Genomic DNA, 14,375 nt, shown 5'->3' with positions numbered 1-14,375 from the left:
ATAGTCTTTCGTGCAAGCCCCAGCTGTTGGAGCCAGGACTATGTGGGACAGCTGTAATGTTGGCCAACCCTGGGAATTGACCTGGGGACCTCCAAAGGCAAACACATGAGTCTCTACAGCTTAAGCTCAGTACCAATGTGGACACAAGAACAAATGGATGTAAACTGGCTATCAGGAAGTTTAGACTTGAAATTAGATGAAGGTTTCTAACCATCAGAGGAATGAAGTTCTGGAACAGCCTTCCAAGGGGAGTAGTGGGGGCAAAAGACATATCTGGCTTCAAGACTAAGCTTGATAAGTTTATGGGGGGGTGTATAATGGGGGAGCCTAATTTTGGCAATTAATTGGTTTTTGACTATTAGCAAAATAGTGGCTCCAGGCACCAGTGCAGCAAGCGCGTGCCTGGGGCGGCAAGTTGGGGGCGGGGAGGGTGGCGTGCTGGTTGTCATGAGGGCGGCAGTCAGGGAGCCTTCGGTGGCGTTTCTGCCGGAGGGCCACCGGTCCTGCGGCTTCAGCGGCAATTCGGCGGCAAGTATGCTGAATACACGGGATTGGAAGATCACCCGCAGAACCGCCACTGAATCCGTGGGACCGGCGGACCTCCCACAGAAACGCTGCCAAAGGCTGCCTGACTGCCACGCTTGGGGTGACAAAAAACACAGACCCACCCCTGTGCCCAATGGCTTGTGATGGGATGTTAGATGGGGTGGGATCTGAGTTACTACAGAGAATTCTTTCCTGGGTGTCTGGCTGGTGAGTCTTGCCCACATGCTCAGGGTTTAGTTGATCGTCATATTTGGGATTGGGAAGGAATTTTCCTCCAGGGCAGATTGGCAGAGGCCCTGGGTTTTTTTTGCCTTCCTCTGCAGTGTGGGGCATAGGTCACTTGCTGGAAGATACTCTGCACCTTGAAGTCTTTAAACCATGATTTGAGGACTTCAATGGCTCAGACACAGGTTTGATAAAGGAGTGGGTGGGTGGGTGAGATTCTGTGGCCTGTGTTGTGCAGGAGGTCAGACTAGATGATCATAATGGTCCCTTCTGACCTTAAAGTCTATGATTCTATGAGCTAAAGAGCTAGTATGTGTAGTGGGGGCTGTAACAGACTTACATCCTCTCTCAGTAGGGTGCTGTGGGACGACGTGTAGAACCCACTGGCCAGTGGCTTATACATGTGCCCTACAGAATAACCATGGGAATTCCTACAGGGCAACGTTGCCAGATGCAGCACAAACTCCTGCTGGGTAGCTTCTGCCCCCTCCTATGGGGCACAGAGGGTTGGGAGGGAGCAGTGCACAGCTCTTTGGCACAGAGCCATTGGCATCATGATACTCCGTGTGGCTATTCTGCTACAGGGAATGAGCCCTTGGAAGCCACAAGCTTTCCCCAGGATTCTCTACAGATTCTTAGGATGGTGGGGCTGATGGGCCCCGTGCCCCACCCCTGAAGAGGCTGCTTAAAAGCCTCCTTTTCTCCAGCTGCACCTTTTTTCCCTGGTGGGGAGGGGGAAGGTGGAGTCAGCTCACTGCATTCTTATGAGTCCTCAGCCCTTTAGCAGCCATGAGCCACATAGGACTTTGCAGGAAGGAATGTAGCTGGCTGCCCCAATCTCCTGAGCTCCACCTCTGCAGGCCCTGGAACAGTGGAGCTCTTTCTGGGGATTTCCCCCTGTTTAGCAGATGGGGTGAGCACACATGGGGCAGAGGAGGTTTTATTCATAGATCCCAAGGCCAGATGGGACCATTGTGATCATCTAGTCTGACCTTGTGTATAGCTCAGGCCATAGAATGCCTACAAAATAATTCCTAGAGCAGAGCTTTTAGAAACATATCCAGTCTTGATTTTAAAATTGCCAGGGAGGGAGAATCCACCACAACCCTTGATAAGTTGTGCCCATGCTTAATTATCCTCTCTGTCAAAAATGTACCCCTTATTTCCAGTCAGAATTTGTCTAGCTTCAACTTCCAGTCATTGGATCGTGTTAGATCTTTCTCTGCTAGATAGAAGAGCCCATTATTAAGTATTTGTTCCCCATGCAGAGACTTACAAACTGTGATCAAGTCACCCCTTAACCTTCTCTTTGTTAAGTTAAATAGAATCAAGGAGCTCAATCTCTCACTGTAAGGCAAATTTTCTAATCCTTTCATCATTCTCGTGGCTCTTCTCTGAACCCTCTCCAATTTATCAACATCATTCTTGGATTGTGGGCATCAGAACCAGACACAGGATCTCAGCAGTGGTCACGCCAGTGCCAAATATATAGGTAAAATAACCTCTTTACTCTGATTCAAGATTCCCCTGTTTATGCATCCTGGGATCACATTAGCCGTTTTGGCCACAGCATCACACAGGGAGCACATGTTCAGCTGATTATTAACCAGAACCCCCAAATCTTTTGGTTTTGGTGAATGATAGTGCAAATCCCATTGACTGTGAGAAGTCCCAGGGGATCCTTATTGCCCAGGTGGCACACAGGCACTTGGGCTCAATATTCAAACCTGAGTGACTAAAGCGAGGTGCTGAAATCCATATTTGGGCACTGTAGTGAGACACAGTGGCCTCCCTCTGAGTAGGAGAGTGAGGGACCACTACACTCCTCCTGGTGGGTGGAACTAAATCTGCCCCACCCCCTCTCGCTGGAAGTCCTGAGGCTGGACAGGAAGTAGAAGAGGAGTGCCCGGAATTCAACTGGGGCTGGAGCACCGGAGGGAGCAGACAGCTCTTCCAGGGAGCTGGGATCTCAACAGGATCCCAAACTAGGCTCTGAGTGGAGCTGTGCCTTGCAGCCAGAGGAGACTGATAAGTGCCCAGAGGAGCTGCCAGGACCACTGCTAGACGAATGCCCTGAGGAGCTGTGGCAACTGCCGGCAGCCGAGTACCCCAAGGAGACAGACGACCTTTGGACTGCAGAGCCCTACACTCAGACTGTGGTAGGAAGTAGCCCAGGGGAACCAGACTCTGGTCTGGTTCTGCTTCCGGAGTGTGAGTCAGCATGTTGCAGAGGGATTCCCTGCTGACCCAGTGGTGGAACACTCTGCCATCGTTAGGGCCGTGGGCTGAGACGTGGTGGAGTCAGGTGGGCCTGCATCCCTCTGCCACTTCACCCCAGGGGTGGCAGCCTCCCCACCTGAGGCCCAAGAGGCCTGCGTTCGTCTGCCATGCACCCAAGCCAGGACACCAGATCCCAGACTGCTTTGTCTGCTGTGTCTGCTCTGCCCCTTCCTAAAAGACCCAGAGCTCACAGACTGTGCTCTGCCCTGCCCAGGGAGACAGTGCTCCCTTATAGGCTGTTAATTACTGTTGGCCCCAGCCAGAAGGCGCTGCGCTATAGACTGTTTGTGCTCTGCCCCACCCAGGGGGTGGGAGTGTCTCCTCCAAACTGTGACTTGCAATCTGCCTGTAGTGAGGCAGTGGCCTCTCTCCCCATTTTGAATGTTCTACACAAAGGCCCATGGCCAGGTGGAGAAGGTTTCCAAGACTCCTGCAGTCCTGTCCTTCTGGAGATCCCAAGAGCTAGGGAGGATGGACCCTTTCACCCTCATCAGTGTTTGAGCAATGAAACAGTTTACAATTCAGAAGCAGAGATAATGCTACAGCCTTGGATTGAAAAGCCTGAGCTAAAGGCTTTAGCAGTCTCATCAACCAGTATCTGTGACCCAACCACTAGAGGGGATCAGTGTGCAACACTAAGTGTGGGTGGCTTACAATAACACTGCACCTTGGTTGAAATTTTCCAAACCACTTGGTGCTGGGTTAACTGGCAAAACTCCCGTTGGCTTCATTAAGAGCAGAGTTTGGCCAACCCAAGGTGCTTTTGACAATCCCACACTTTATACCCAGTGGAAAATCCTGCCAGAAAGTCATATTTTCCCTTGGAAGAAAGGAGTTTTAAAAATCGCTTATGCAGACACTTGTGACAAGTTAGCGCTTCTGCAAAGATGCAGCTGGATCTGCAAGTTGAATTAGTTCTTGGAAATGAAAGCAAAATGCAATTGCTGGCCAATGTGAGCTCTGAAATGTCAAGGGTTCAATTGAGTTTCCACTTGAAGGGATCAATAAATATGGCATTGGAATGTCAAATGCTGTCCTTAGAGTTAGAAATATGAATCGAGCTTTCCACGGTGGGATGTCTGCTTGTTCAGGAGAGAAGGGCCGCTTCTCTCACATAGCGTTCCCCCACTTCAAGATAATGCATGTGCCCATTCTTTATTCACCAGGAAAGTAACTGCTAGCAGAAAACCCCACAGAGTCATTGCACACATGGACTTTGGCTCTAAGCAGGAGGCTTGTCCGTCCTTAGTTCAAACAGGTTTTAGCCCCTCAGTGTAATAGCTCATCCCTAGTATAATGCTACCAAAGTCATCAAAGTTACACCAGGGATGGATTTGGCCCACCGAGTCCCATTTTGATCACCTCCTCTTAAGAAGATATCATGGGGATTAAAAAGGTCGCAAGAAGGGGAATAAAAATGGTTATAGTTCTATGGGGACTTTCATTAGAAAGAGACACATCAAAAATGACATTGCACAAACGTCATCCGCTAAGGGTTTTGTATCTGTTCAGTGCTAAGGTTTGACAAAGTTTCACAAACTGTTTCTGTTTATATGTGAAGCTAGGATGATTTTTGGTCCTGGTGTGAAAGCCGCCATAACTCAACAGGTTTGAATGCATTGTGTTTTGAGTTTGAACCTCAATGTGAATGCAAACTTCAGAGAATGCAAAAGAAATGTTCTCGTGAACCCCTCAAATTCCCAAATGCTAATTTCACCACAGTTCCTACGACGTGTCTCTGAGAAGAGACTGCAAAAACTAGGGTTATCTAGTGTGGAAAGGAGATGAGTAATGAGACTGGATGAAAGGCTTCAAGATGACAGAGGGATCCGTGAAAATGGATCAGTCCATTTTTCTATGTATATTTGCTCAATTTCATATCACACCTACAGAGATCATTAATATCTTGAGAGTTCACAGCTGAGTCTGACACATCCTGGGAAAAAATAACCTTTCCAAAAACACCTACCACAGTCTTTGACTCCTACTCAACCAGGGGGAGCTCATGTCTGATCATTCATATGGTCGGACTCCCCAAATCACTATAGCTATATATCTATATCTATAATGTACAACATACCTTTCACTCAGGGAATGAACCAAACTCATCCCTGGTATAACCCCAACTGGAAAAATAATCATGCAAAAATACCAGCTTAGACATAAAATTGCCTGCCTCACCTTTACTGGGTTAATAATGGTAATGAGGGGGAAAAAACCTGAATGGATTTTATTCAATCATTAAAAAAATCACACACCCAAGGCACATGGATGAGTACAATGTCGTATGTAATGGATGAATTTGTTCCCATGCCTGCAAGAGACTGTAGCTATAAAATGACTAGTTTAAAAATGTCACTCGAAAGTCACTATCAGATATTGGAAAGTGCTTCACCAAGCAAGGGTTTGTAAAGCAGCAACTAAAATTGTGTCTCTGTATTTCAGAAGCTTATATTTCTGAGCCAGTAATTGGATTGTCTCTAATTCACTGATATTTAAAACCCGTAATTATGCTCTGGTGCTAGCTCCTAGGCCATACTATTCATGTTCTCCCTGCAGTGAGTCTGGAGTTGCTATGGTTGATTGTAGTGCCAGGAACATTTTCCTGGAAGCTAAAAGTCAAAGGGATGTTTGTTTAGGAAAACATAAGCTCTAATGCTTTTAACCTGCTCTATGTAGGCATGTGCTCTCAGTGCCTTGTTAAGAGGATGACAATGATGTGAAATATTTAACTACATTCATTATACTTAAAAGTACTGTGAATGCTTATTATGGGGAGCCACACTGAAGGAAAAGTTTGATTTATAGGGAAATATATGCACAAAGAAATACGACCAAATCATACTTTTCGCAGACATCTTCACTGGTTTCCTGTCCTCCCTAGCCTTAAAAACCACCTCCGAGGTTTTTGGAGTTGTCCTTTCAGAAGAAATGTTTGCAGGGGCTAGTCACATTGATGAATTAAGCATTAGACTCTGAGTTCTTCAGTGCAGAGCCTGTCCTTAGTGTTGTGTACTGTACAGCTACTGAGTGCACTGTCAGTGCTTAGCACAGAATAATAATTAAGGCTGAACTTTTCAATGCTGCAAAGGGAATTTGGGCACCTGGTTAAAATTAATAGGAATTGGGAATCCAAAACTCCCAGGTGGCTTTGAAAAAAATTCAGCGTAAAAGTAGGAGCTTTATAAGCATGTATCAGAAAAGGGAGCCTGCGTCAGCTTTTGGGAGTGTTCTGCCCTTACTTACCCAGAGCCAAAGTGATGTTTTTAGCCCTGTCTCAACGTTTTACAGGCCTGGACCGCTCCCCTTTCTCAAATGGCTGTGACATCATCAGAAAAGTCCAGTAAAAGTTATGGAAACCAAATTCTGAAGAATTAAGACCCTTAATGATGAAACACCTAGTGTGCTTTACATTTCCAAAGCATTCCACTACTGTAGCTGAGGGAGTCATTTGTAAGAAATAATTTATCTGACCAATTTGGAGGCATGGAGAAGTTATGTAATTGGCCCACAGTCACACAAGTCAGTGGCTGAGCAAGGAACATTCCCAGTCCTGTGTTTTAACCCCCAAACATTCCTCTCTTTAAAAACCTATGTCTAGATGTTCATGTCAGTGCTTGATTAAGGATTGCAGGCTTTGGGTCTATGGGTCTGATCCAAAGTCCATTAAACCCATGGGGAGTCTTTGACTTCCTTGGATCAGGCCCTAAGTTTGCTAAAGATCAGCAGGGCCAGTGCAAGGATGTTTCGTGTCCTAGGCGAAACTTCCACCTTGCGCCCTCCCCGCCATGCCCCCGCCCTGAGCCCCGCCCCACGGCAGCTCCCCCCTCTGCCCTGAGGTGCCCCCCTCCCATTGTAGTTGCCCCCCCACCCTGAGGCGCCCCCCTTGTGGCAGCTCCCCACCCTCAGGCACCCCACCCCCCGCCCCAGCTCACCCGTGCTCTGTCTCCACCCCGAGCACGCCATCGCTGTTTCACTTCTCCCACCTCCCAGGCTTGCGGCGCCTAGGCTGGTTGGCGCTGCAAGCCTGGGAGGCGGGAGAAGTGAAGCAGCCACGGTGTGCTCGGGGAGGAGGAGGGGCAGGGGTGAGCTGGGGCGGGGAGTTCCCCTGCGTGCCACCTCCCACCCCCTTACTTGCTGCAGTCGGCCCTCCCTGCCCTCCCCTGCCCCAGCTCCCTCCGCCTAAATGCCGGCGGCGACCGGGGCGGCTGAAGATCCGGCTTCCGTGTCTCTGCTGAAGAAAATGCCGTCCCCCCAAATCCTAGCACCCTAGGCGACCGCCTAGGTTGCCTAAATGGTTGCACCGACCCTGAAGATCAGCAATGTGACAGATACAAAGATGTTTTATTGAGACTCTGTTTTGAAGCTGGAACTCTGTGCTCCTCCGAGGGCTTGGGCAACCAAAGCCAGTCTCTGGGTGACAGCCAAAGGCCTGGCCAAACAACACGGATGAGGAAGTGTAAAACTATGGCAGAATTAGCTTTACCAACTCATAAGACCAAACATTTCTGTATAAATGCAAACAAGGCTGCCACTGGCTACAACAGAAGATCCCCAGGTGCATGGAGGGCAGAATTTAGCCCAGGGCATTCGGCCTTTTTTACTCTCTGAGCTTCTAGCATCCCATAAATATACATCCCTTCTTGCATTTCAGCATCTCTATTTCCTTTGATCTGCGCACATCTCCTGCTGTCACTAATGGGAAAGGACCGCAAGGGGAAGACTTAAGCATCAAGGGGACCATACAGTTTTTATTCCAGATAAAAGAAGAGCAATATGACTTGAGAAAAGTTTTTTAAAGGGCTTTTTGCAGGGCTGTGGGTTTGAATGCAATATTATGGTTTTTTTTGTTTTTTTTTAATTTTCAGTTGAAATTATGTCCATATTTTACGCAGGTTCCCATATTCGTTTCTTTAATTCTTTTGTAAAATTCAACTGCAACCAATTCTAGCACATTAACAACAAAAGAAATTCTCTAGCTTATTATAAACATCCTTCCAGAAACCTAAAGCACATGTCCTCTGGAAACAATTTTGCTGGTATTTAGGTTATTATAAAACTTCTCCCACAACACTAGAATTATTTGGTAATGTGGCTCTGAGGCCTACCTTGATGGCTTAGGATTTCCAGAGCACTCTGTTTCCATCATAGTTGTGTTACCTTATCTCAGGTTTGGGGTAGAGGGAGAGGCTGCAAGAGAAGCTCACAACGCAACAGCTCTGTCTAAGCAAGTCTATCTTTCCACTATCATCAAGTGACCACACAGCACCTATGAACACAGCTCTAGTGCAGAACGCAGTTGTGCAATAAGACATTACTACAATATCCTTTAGCCTAGCATAGGTACCTGTGCCCTTGGGAGAATGCCAATAGGAAATATGCAGTAAATGGTGCAAACAGCCCTCCATCCATGGCACACCTCCTCCTTAGGTGTGCTCTCAGATAAAGAGTGAACTGACACGTGACTGAGGGTCACACGGTGCTGGGCTTCCTGAGAAGTTCTCATATCCAAATCCCTTGGCGGAGACAGCCTGCTCTGATGGTCAGTGAGAAAACAGGCGTCAGGACCTGTGGTACCTACTTCCAGCTCAGATGGAAAACTGCCTGTGGGACCTCTGGCAAGCCAGTTAAAATTTCTGTGGTCCAGTTTATCCATCGGGGATCATAATAAGGACTGTTCTCCCTGAGGTGCAATGAGTGGTCACATGTAAAGCACTTTGATGACAGAACATGCGACATTATGCCCGGTCATGTGGAAGGCGAGAGGAGTGCAGCTGACATGGCGTGGCCCCTCTTAAAGATGACGTCACAGAAGTTCCTCTGTGGGGTTCTACCTACATGGATTTGGAGGTGGTGGGGGCAGAAAGGGGCAGGGCCACCCAGGGGGGGCAAGTGGGGCAATTTGTCCCAGGCCCCCCGAGAATATAGAATTCTATAGTATTGCAACTTTTTTATGGAAGGGGCCCCCAAAATTGCTTTGCCCCAGGCCCCCTGAATCCTTTGGGTGGCCCTGGAAAGGGGCAGGTATTTGCTGGAATTTCTCCATGCTCCCACAATGGGCTGGCACAAGCTACAGCCTAAGTTTGTGGTAACGTGCACATCTTCCTTCTTTTCCCCTTGGAGCCTCCGTCAGCAAACACCCAGGGGAAGCTGTGGGTTGGGGTCTGGCGGCTCAGGGGAGGGGCTGGTTGAGGGGTCCATGCATAGCAGAGACCGGGGGTTCCCTTTTGTGTCTGGTGAATCCTCAGAGATCTGTGTGACTCCAGAGTGAACATAGGTTGGGGAACAGCATGTGTGTGTGTGGGTGGATGGATGGGTGGTGATTCCCACAGGGAGCATTACAATAGTGTTGGGTTTTATTAAACTCTGAAAGGAGAAAAATGAATATTTCCCTTCTCGCTTTCCCCTGTGCCTGTGTAACTCCACTGATTTCAGGAGAGTCACTCTTGATTTCCACTGAGCTCAGAATTAGACCTGAATTTTTCCTCTCACTTACCCTCATAGGAATAACTCACACCAGATTAACCAAAAGCAGAATTTGATCCTTAACATTCAGACCTCTTTGAGTGATTTTTTTTTAATCCAAAATCCTTGTGGTGGGCTTTTCTTGGGCATATGTTTTATTCCATTTTTAACAGCCTAGATCAAATTTCTATGGCCTACTTAGTGCTCTTCACTAATTTGGAATCTTGATTTTTGGGCACGCACATCAGTATCTCAACTGAGGCACCTGAAATTTCAGACACTTTTGAAAATTTGCACCTTAAATGTTTTGATGGAAATCTGAACATAACGGCTACACATTTCTTGGTAATTTTTATGAACTGGCATAAGGAAATTGCTTTCCTCTCACTAAAAAACGTTGTCCAACCAGTTCTGACCTGATGTACTTTTACCCCCAGCTTTGCATAATGTCTTCTCTGTGTGTGCCACACCATGAGTGGGACAACATTTTCTCATTGATAAGAGACATGGCATATAGTAAGTCAGATTTTTTCCACCAATCAGCTTTGCTGTATGAGGAGGCTTACTATACCCAGAAATGCCTATTAGAGTGTCTCTATATAAGAGGCTGTGACAAGTATAATCCATTTTGTGTAGGTTTCAACTCTGCAGAGATATTAGGCCAGACCCTCATCTGGTACAGATTGGGTTGCTACACTGAAGTCCACAAAACTATGCCAATTTATGCCATTTGGGGATCTGGTCACACACCTTTACTGCAGGCATTGGGTGCAAACTTTGCCCGGGAATTTATATACTAAGGCTAATGGCACCTTGCAAATACCTTTCTGGAAAATTTCCCACTGTTGCTAACACTGCAGTAGTTCTAGTATGCCTACACTTTCACATTGTTTTCATTGGGTGAATTCTGTTCTTTAAAAACAAGCCCAGGTCAGCAGATGAACTGTACTCCTCATGCTCTAGTGGGTCCCCAGGTGTACTCTGATGTGAAAGAAAAGACAGCCGGGGATGGAGACAGCTTCCAGATTAAAGCCTGACAGCAAGGCACTAGCCCAGAGTCTGGAACGGGAGCCTTCACTCACTTTGGAAAAACGAAGCAGATCACTTTCTTTGAAAAGTATCAGAGAGGTAGGCGTGTTAGTCTGGATCTGTAAAAGCAGCAAAGAGTCCTGTGGCACCTTATAGACTAATAGACGTATTGGAGCATGAGCATGAGCTTTCGTGGGTGAATACTCACTTCGTCGCATGCATCCAATGAAGCTCATGCTGCTTTCTTTGAAAAGATGTTTTTTCCTGTCCACCTCCAAAACAGACAGAGAGACTGAGCCTCAGCAGGGGCCATGTGTGATGTAGCCAGTTGGAGAGTGAAAAAATATTTGGGGCCAGATTCACCAGCAGCATTCCAGAGAGACAAAGCAACTGGAATCAAATGCGCTTTAAGTTTAGCATGTGCTTAAGTACAGTGCTGAACCGAGGGCTAAGTCTGGCTGTTCATGTGATCTTTAAATAGGAGGTCTGAAGAAGGAAACATCTTAGCAACAGCAGCCACCCTCAGGCACAATAAATAAGGGTAATAGTAATTAATATTTGTGTATTTCTATCGCATAGTCTATAGGGTAGCAGCAATCTCAGGATTTTGAGTGTTTTACTTTGTGATCTCAATGTTCTAAGCACAAAGCGTTTGGATGGTGTAATACCCTGCATTTATATAATTCCTTTCCTGTGCTTTGCAAACTTCACCCCCCACACCAGTGAAACCTGTCCCCTCTGGGGAGGAACGCGACAGCCTTTCCAGGAGCTCTCGCCTGGCAGGGTGTTAATGAAACCAGTTGGAATTAGGCCAGGACACCACGGTTAGCCCCCATTCATGCATGAAGGGGTATGGAACACTGAATGACCACTGACAATCAGGTATCCAGTTTCAATTCTCTCATCTGAAAGCAAAGTCATTAAACAGAAGCTTTGAGGACACAGTGCCCCTTATGCCCTGATGGGGTATTGATTCATTAGCAACAGTGAAAAATGTCAGAGTCTGCTTGGCTTGCTGGAGGTTCGGTCCATCAATGGCTATTAGCCAAGATGGTCAGGGATGCAACCTCCAAGCTCAGGGTTTCTCTACACCTCTGTTCGCCAGAAGCTGGGAGTGGACGAGAGGGGCTGGATCACTTGATGATTTCCTGCTCTGTTCACTCCCTGTGAAGCATCTGGCATTGGCCACTGTCAGAAGACAGGATACTAAGCTAGATGAACCATTGGTCTGACCCAGTCTGGCCGTTCTTATGTTCTTGATCATTTGAACCTGCAGACTAACCATGAGACCAGGACCCCATTGTGCTAGGTGCTGTAGAAATATGGGACAAAGACAGTCTCTGCCCCCAAGAGCTGACAATCTAAGTATAAGACAAGAGACAACTGATGGCTACAGACAGACTGACAGGAATACAAGGAAACAATGAGACAACATTAGTCAGGATGCCAGGCAGGGCCATCAATGCAGCAGTATCTGGAGGTTAGTTTGACTCATTCACCAACTGTCTTGGAAGTTTTCTTTTCTCATACCCTAGCTTTACAGATGGGTAACTTCACTTACCTTTGTTACTCCTGATTTCCCCAGTTTGGAGAAGAATCAGGCCTTATATTTGGTATTAGAAAACACTCAAACCAACATTGTCATCTATCAAGTTTCGTGCTATCTGGTATTTTTCTCAAAGCCCTAGCTCTTGGAGGCATGTGAGACTCAATCTCAGCTTTCATTTTTTTTTAAAATTATATTTCTAGCCCTTATGATTGCAGAGAAAAGCTTGACAAGACCCAAGTGTCAGCTAAAGGCTCAGACACCAGAAGACAAAGGTGAAATATACAAAGTGTATGACTTTAAAATGATCTTTTGATTTTTAAGCCAATCTCACAACTTTCTGAACACTGGATGTTAGCAATACTGCCAAAATTATACTGCGAGAAAAGAATACAGGGGGAAATAAAGTTATATAAAAAGACTACTCACCAGGAGAATTTTTCTTTGAGGTTTCAACAGCTTAGGTTTCTGAAAAGTATTGGCTATTGGAGCTATAAAAATAAATATCAAGAGATTACTTCACATAATACAATTTGGGATTACTTTTAGCATGTGCATCAGCAGTTATGCACCTGGATTAATAGCAGGTTAGCAACAGCAGCAAAAAACCCACATGTAAGTCTTGAAGGGTGAAGCACATTTGTTATTAAAACCTGTAATATAGAAAGAGCACAATTTTCAAAGCATGGTCCTCATTTGTGTGAGGAGAGATGTGCCCAGGCATCTCTGCGTGTTATGACTCACACGTGCTCATGATACCCAGGCAAACTGCACCCCTTGCACGGCACAGGCAATGGTGCTCAGAACGTCACATGTGGGGGTCTGCGTGCATGGCGTTGGAGGTTATGTTGAAGCCCCCTTTGAAAATTAGGCCCTGAGGACTGGACTTTCACCCACTCAGTCTCTACAACCCAGGCAGGATATGTAAGGAGTTCAGCACGCTGGGTGCATTTTCTTTTGAAAATCTGATCATTAAATGTCATAATGGGAGCTGAGGGGAGGTGGGCACATTTGAAAACTTCACCCCTACTGGGGTGCTGAGCACTTGACAGTCTGGCCCTAGATGTATAAATAGATCTAAAGAGCATGATCTCAGATAACAAATCTCCGCTCTCCACTGCCTTGCCAGCGAGGATTACAAGGCTCAGAGCCTCTAAGGCATTTAAGCACCTATCAATGGGAGTTAGGCACCTAAATACATTTCAGGATGTGGAACAAAGTCCTTCACAAACATTGGTTACACATCACAGCACCCATGGGACACATTCGAGGTACGTAGGGCCCCTATTTGTCATGTGGCAAATCAGAGGCACGGAGACGTGAATTAATTTGGCCTAGCTCATGCAGTGAGTGGTAGAGTCCAAGATAGAAGCCAGGAGTCCTGGCTCCCAACTCCTTGCCCTCCCTGCTCAATCACACCCCTTGGTGGAAATACAGCTTTGTGGGTTGCGTTAGTTGCCTCGTACCTTTTGCTGGGATAGCTGGGGGTTGCTCAGCCTTCTCTTTCTTTTTCTTTACTTTTTTGGGTTGTAGCGGGGACAGACTTGTCACACTGGTGACCGTCTCCCCCGAGCTGGAAAGCAAAGAGAAGGGAAAGGGGATGGTTATGGCAAAAATGAAATCCATGCACTGACATGTTCCAACCAATTGTTTTCATACAAACAAAAAATGTTTTCACGGTCCGTGGCAAATGACTTGGATTCTGACTTCAAAATGTTTTTAAAATCTGTAACAATGCTTTGCAACTTCTGTCCCATTCCACGAGGCCTGACTCCTTGTCCAGCACAGGCTCTATGGTTGATAGACTTGTAGCTTCATCTGCTCTGGCTAACACAGGAAGTGCACGGTGTCCACAAGGCCAGATTTCAACACAGGTTCATTTCAATGGCAATTGTACCTTAGCTATGATACTTACATGACCCAAGAACTACAGTATCTGCACATATTACAATTTGTCACACATACACACACACAAAAGATAGGAAACTGTTTTTTTTTTCTCATGGGCACCACCGACACTACAGCCCAGTGATTTCAATGGGAGTTAGGCAGTTGGAAGATCTGGGAATTGAAGAATCTGGGCCTACATGATTTGCCCAAGCCAGATAGCAAGTTTGTGGCAACATGAGGTCTTGACACCACGTCTCTGATTAACACCCTAACCAGTGGACCATCTACCCTGTGAACTTTTAGAACTGAGGGAAGAATTTGGTTCAGTATCTGGAGACACATGAGTCTGCAGTCACAGAAGGCGTCAGAATGACTGCAGCCCTGACAGGTAAAG

At 46.6% G+C, this 14,375-nt stretch overlaps 1 protein-coding gene across 2 annotated transcripts in view; it reads right to left on the bottom strand.

Annotated features, from left to right (window-relative positions):
- VSTM4 (V-set and transmembrane domain containing 4) overlaps positions 1-14,375 on the bottom strand; it is a 79,903-nt gene that overhangs the window by 23,899 nt on the left and 41,629 nt on the right. For both annotated transcript variants that reach the window (XM_039481329.1, XM_039481328.1), the window contains exons 6-7: positions 13,558-13,664; positions 12,521-12,582 (exon numbers count right to left, since the gene is read on the bottom strand). In XM_039481329.1, the coding sequence (XP_039337263.1) occupies positions 12,521-12,582; positions 13,558-13,664 (169 nt within the window). The remainder of the gene's footprint in view (positions 1-12,520; positions 12,583-13,557; positions 13,665-14,375) is intronic.

The sequence above is a fragment of the Mauremys reevesii genome, linkage group 7 (genome assembly GCF_016161935.1).
Source record: "Mauremys reevesii isolate NIE-2019 linkage group 7, ASM1616193v1, whole genome shotgun sequence".
NCBI lineage: Eukaryota > Metazoa > Chordata > Testudines > Geoemydidae > Mauremys > Mauremys reevesii.
The sequence above is the reverse complement of the archived record's forward strand: the minus strand, read 5'-3'. Positions and strand labels throughout refer to the sequence as shown.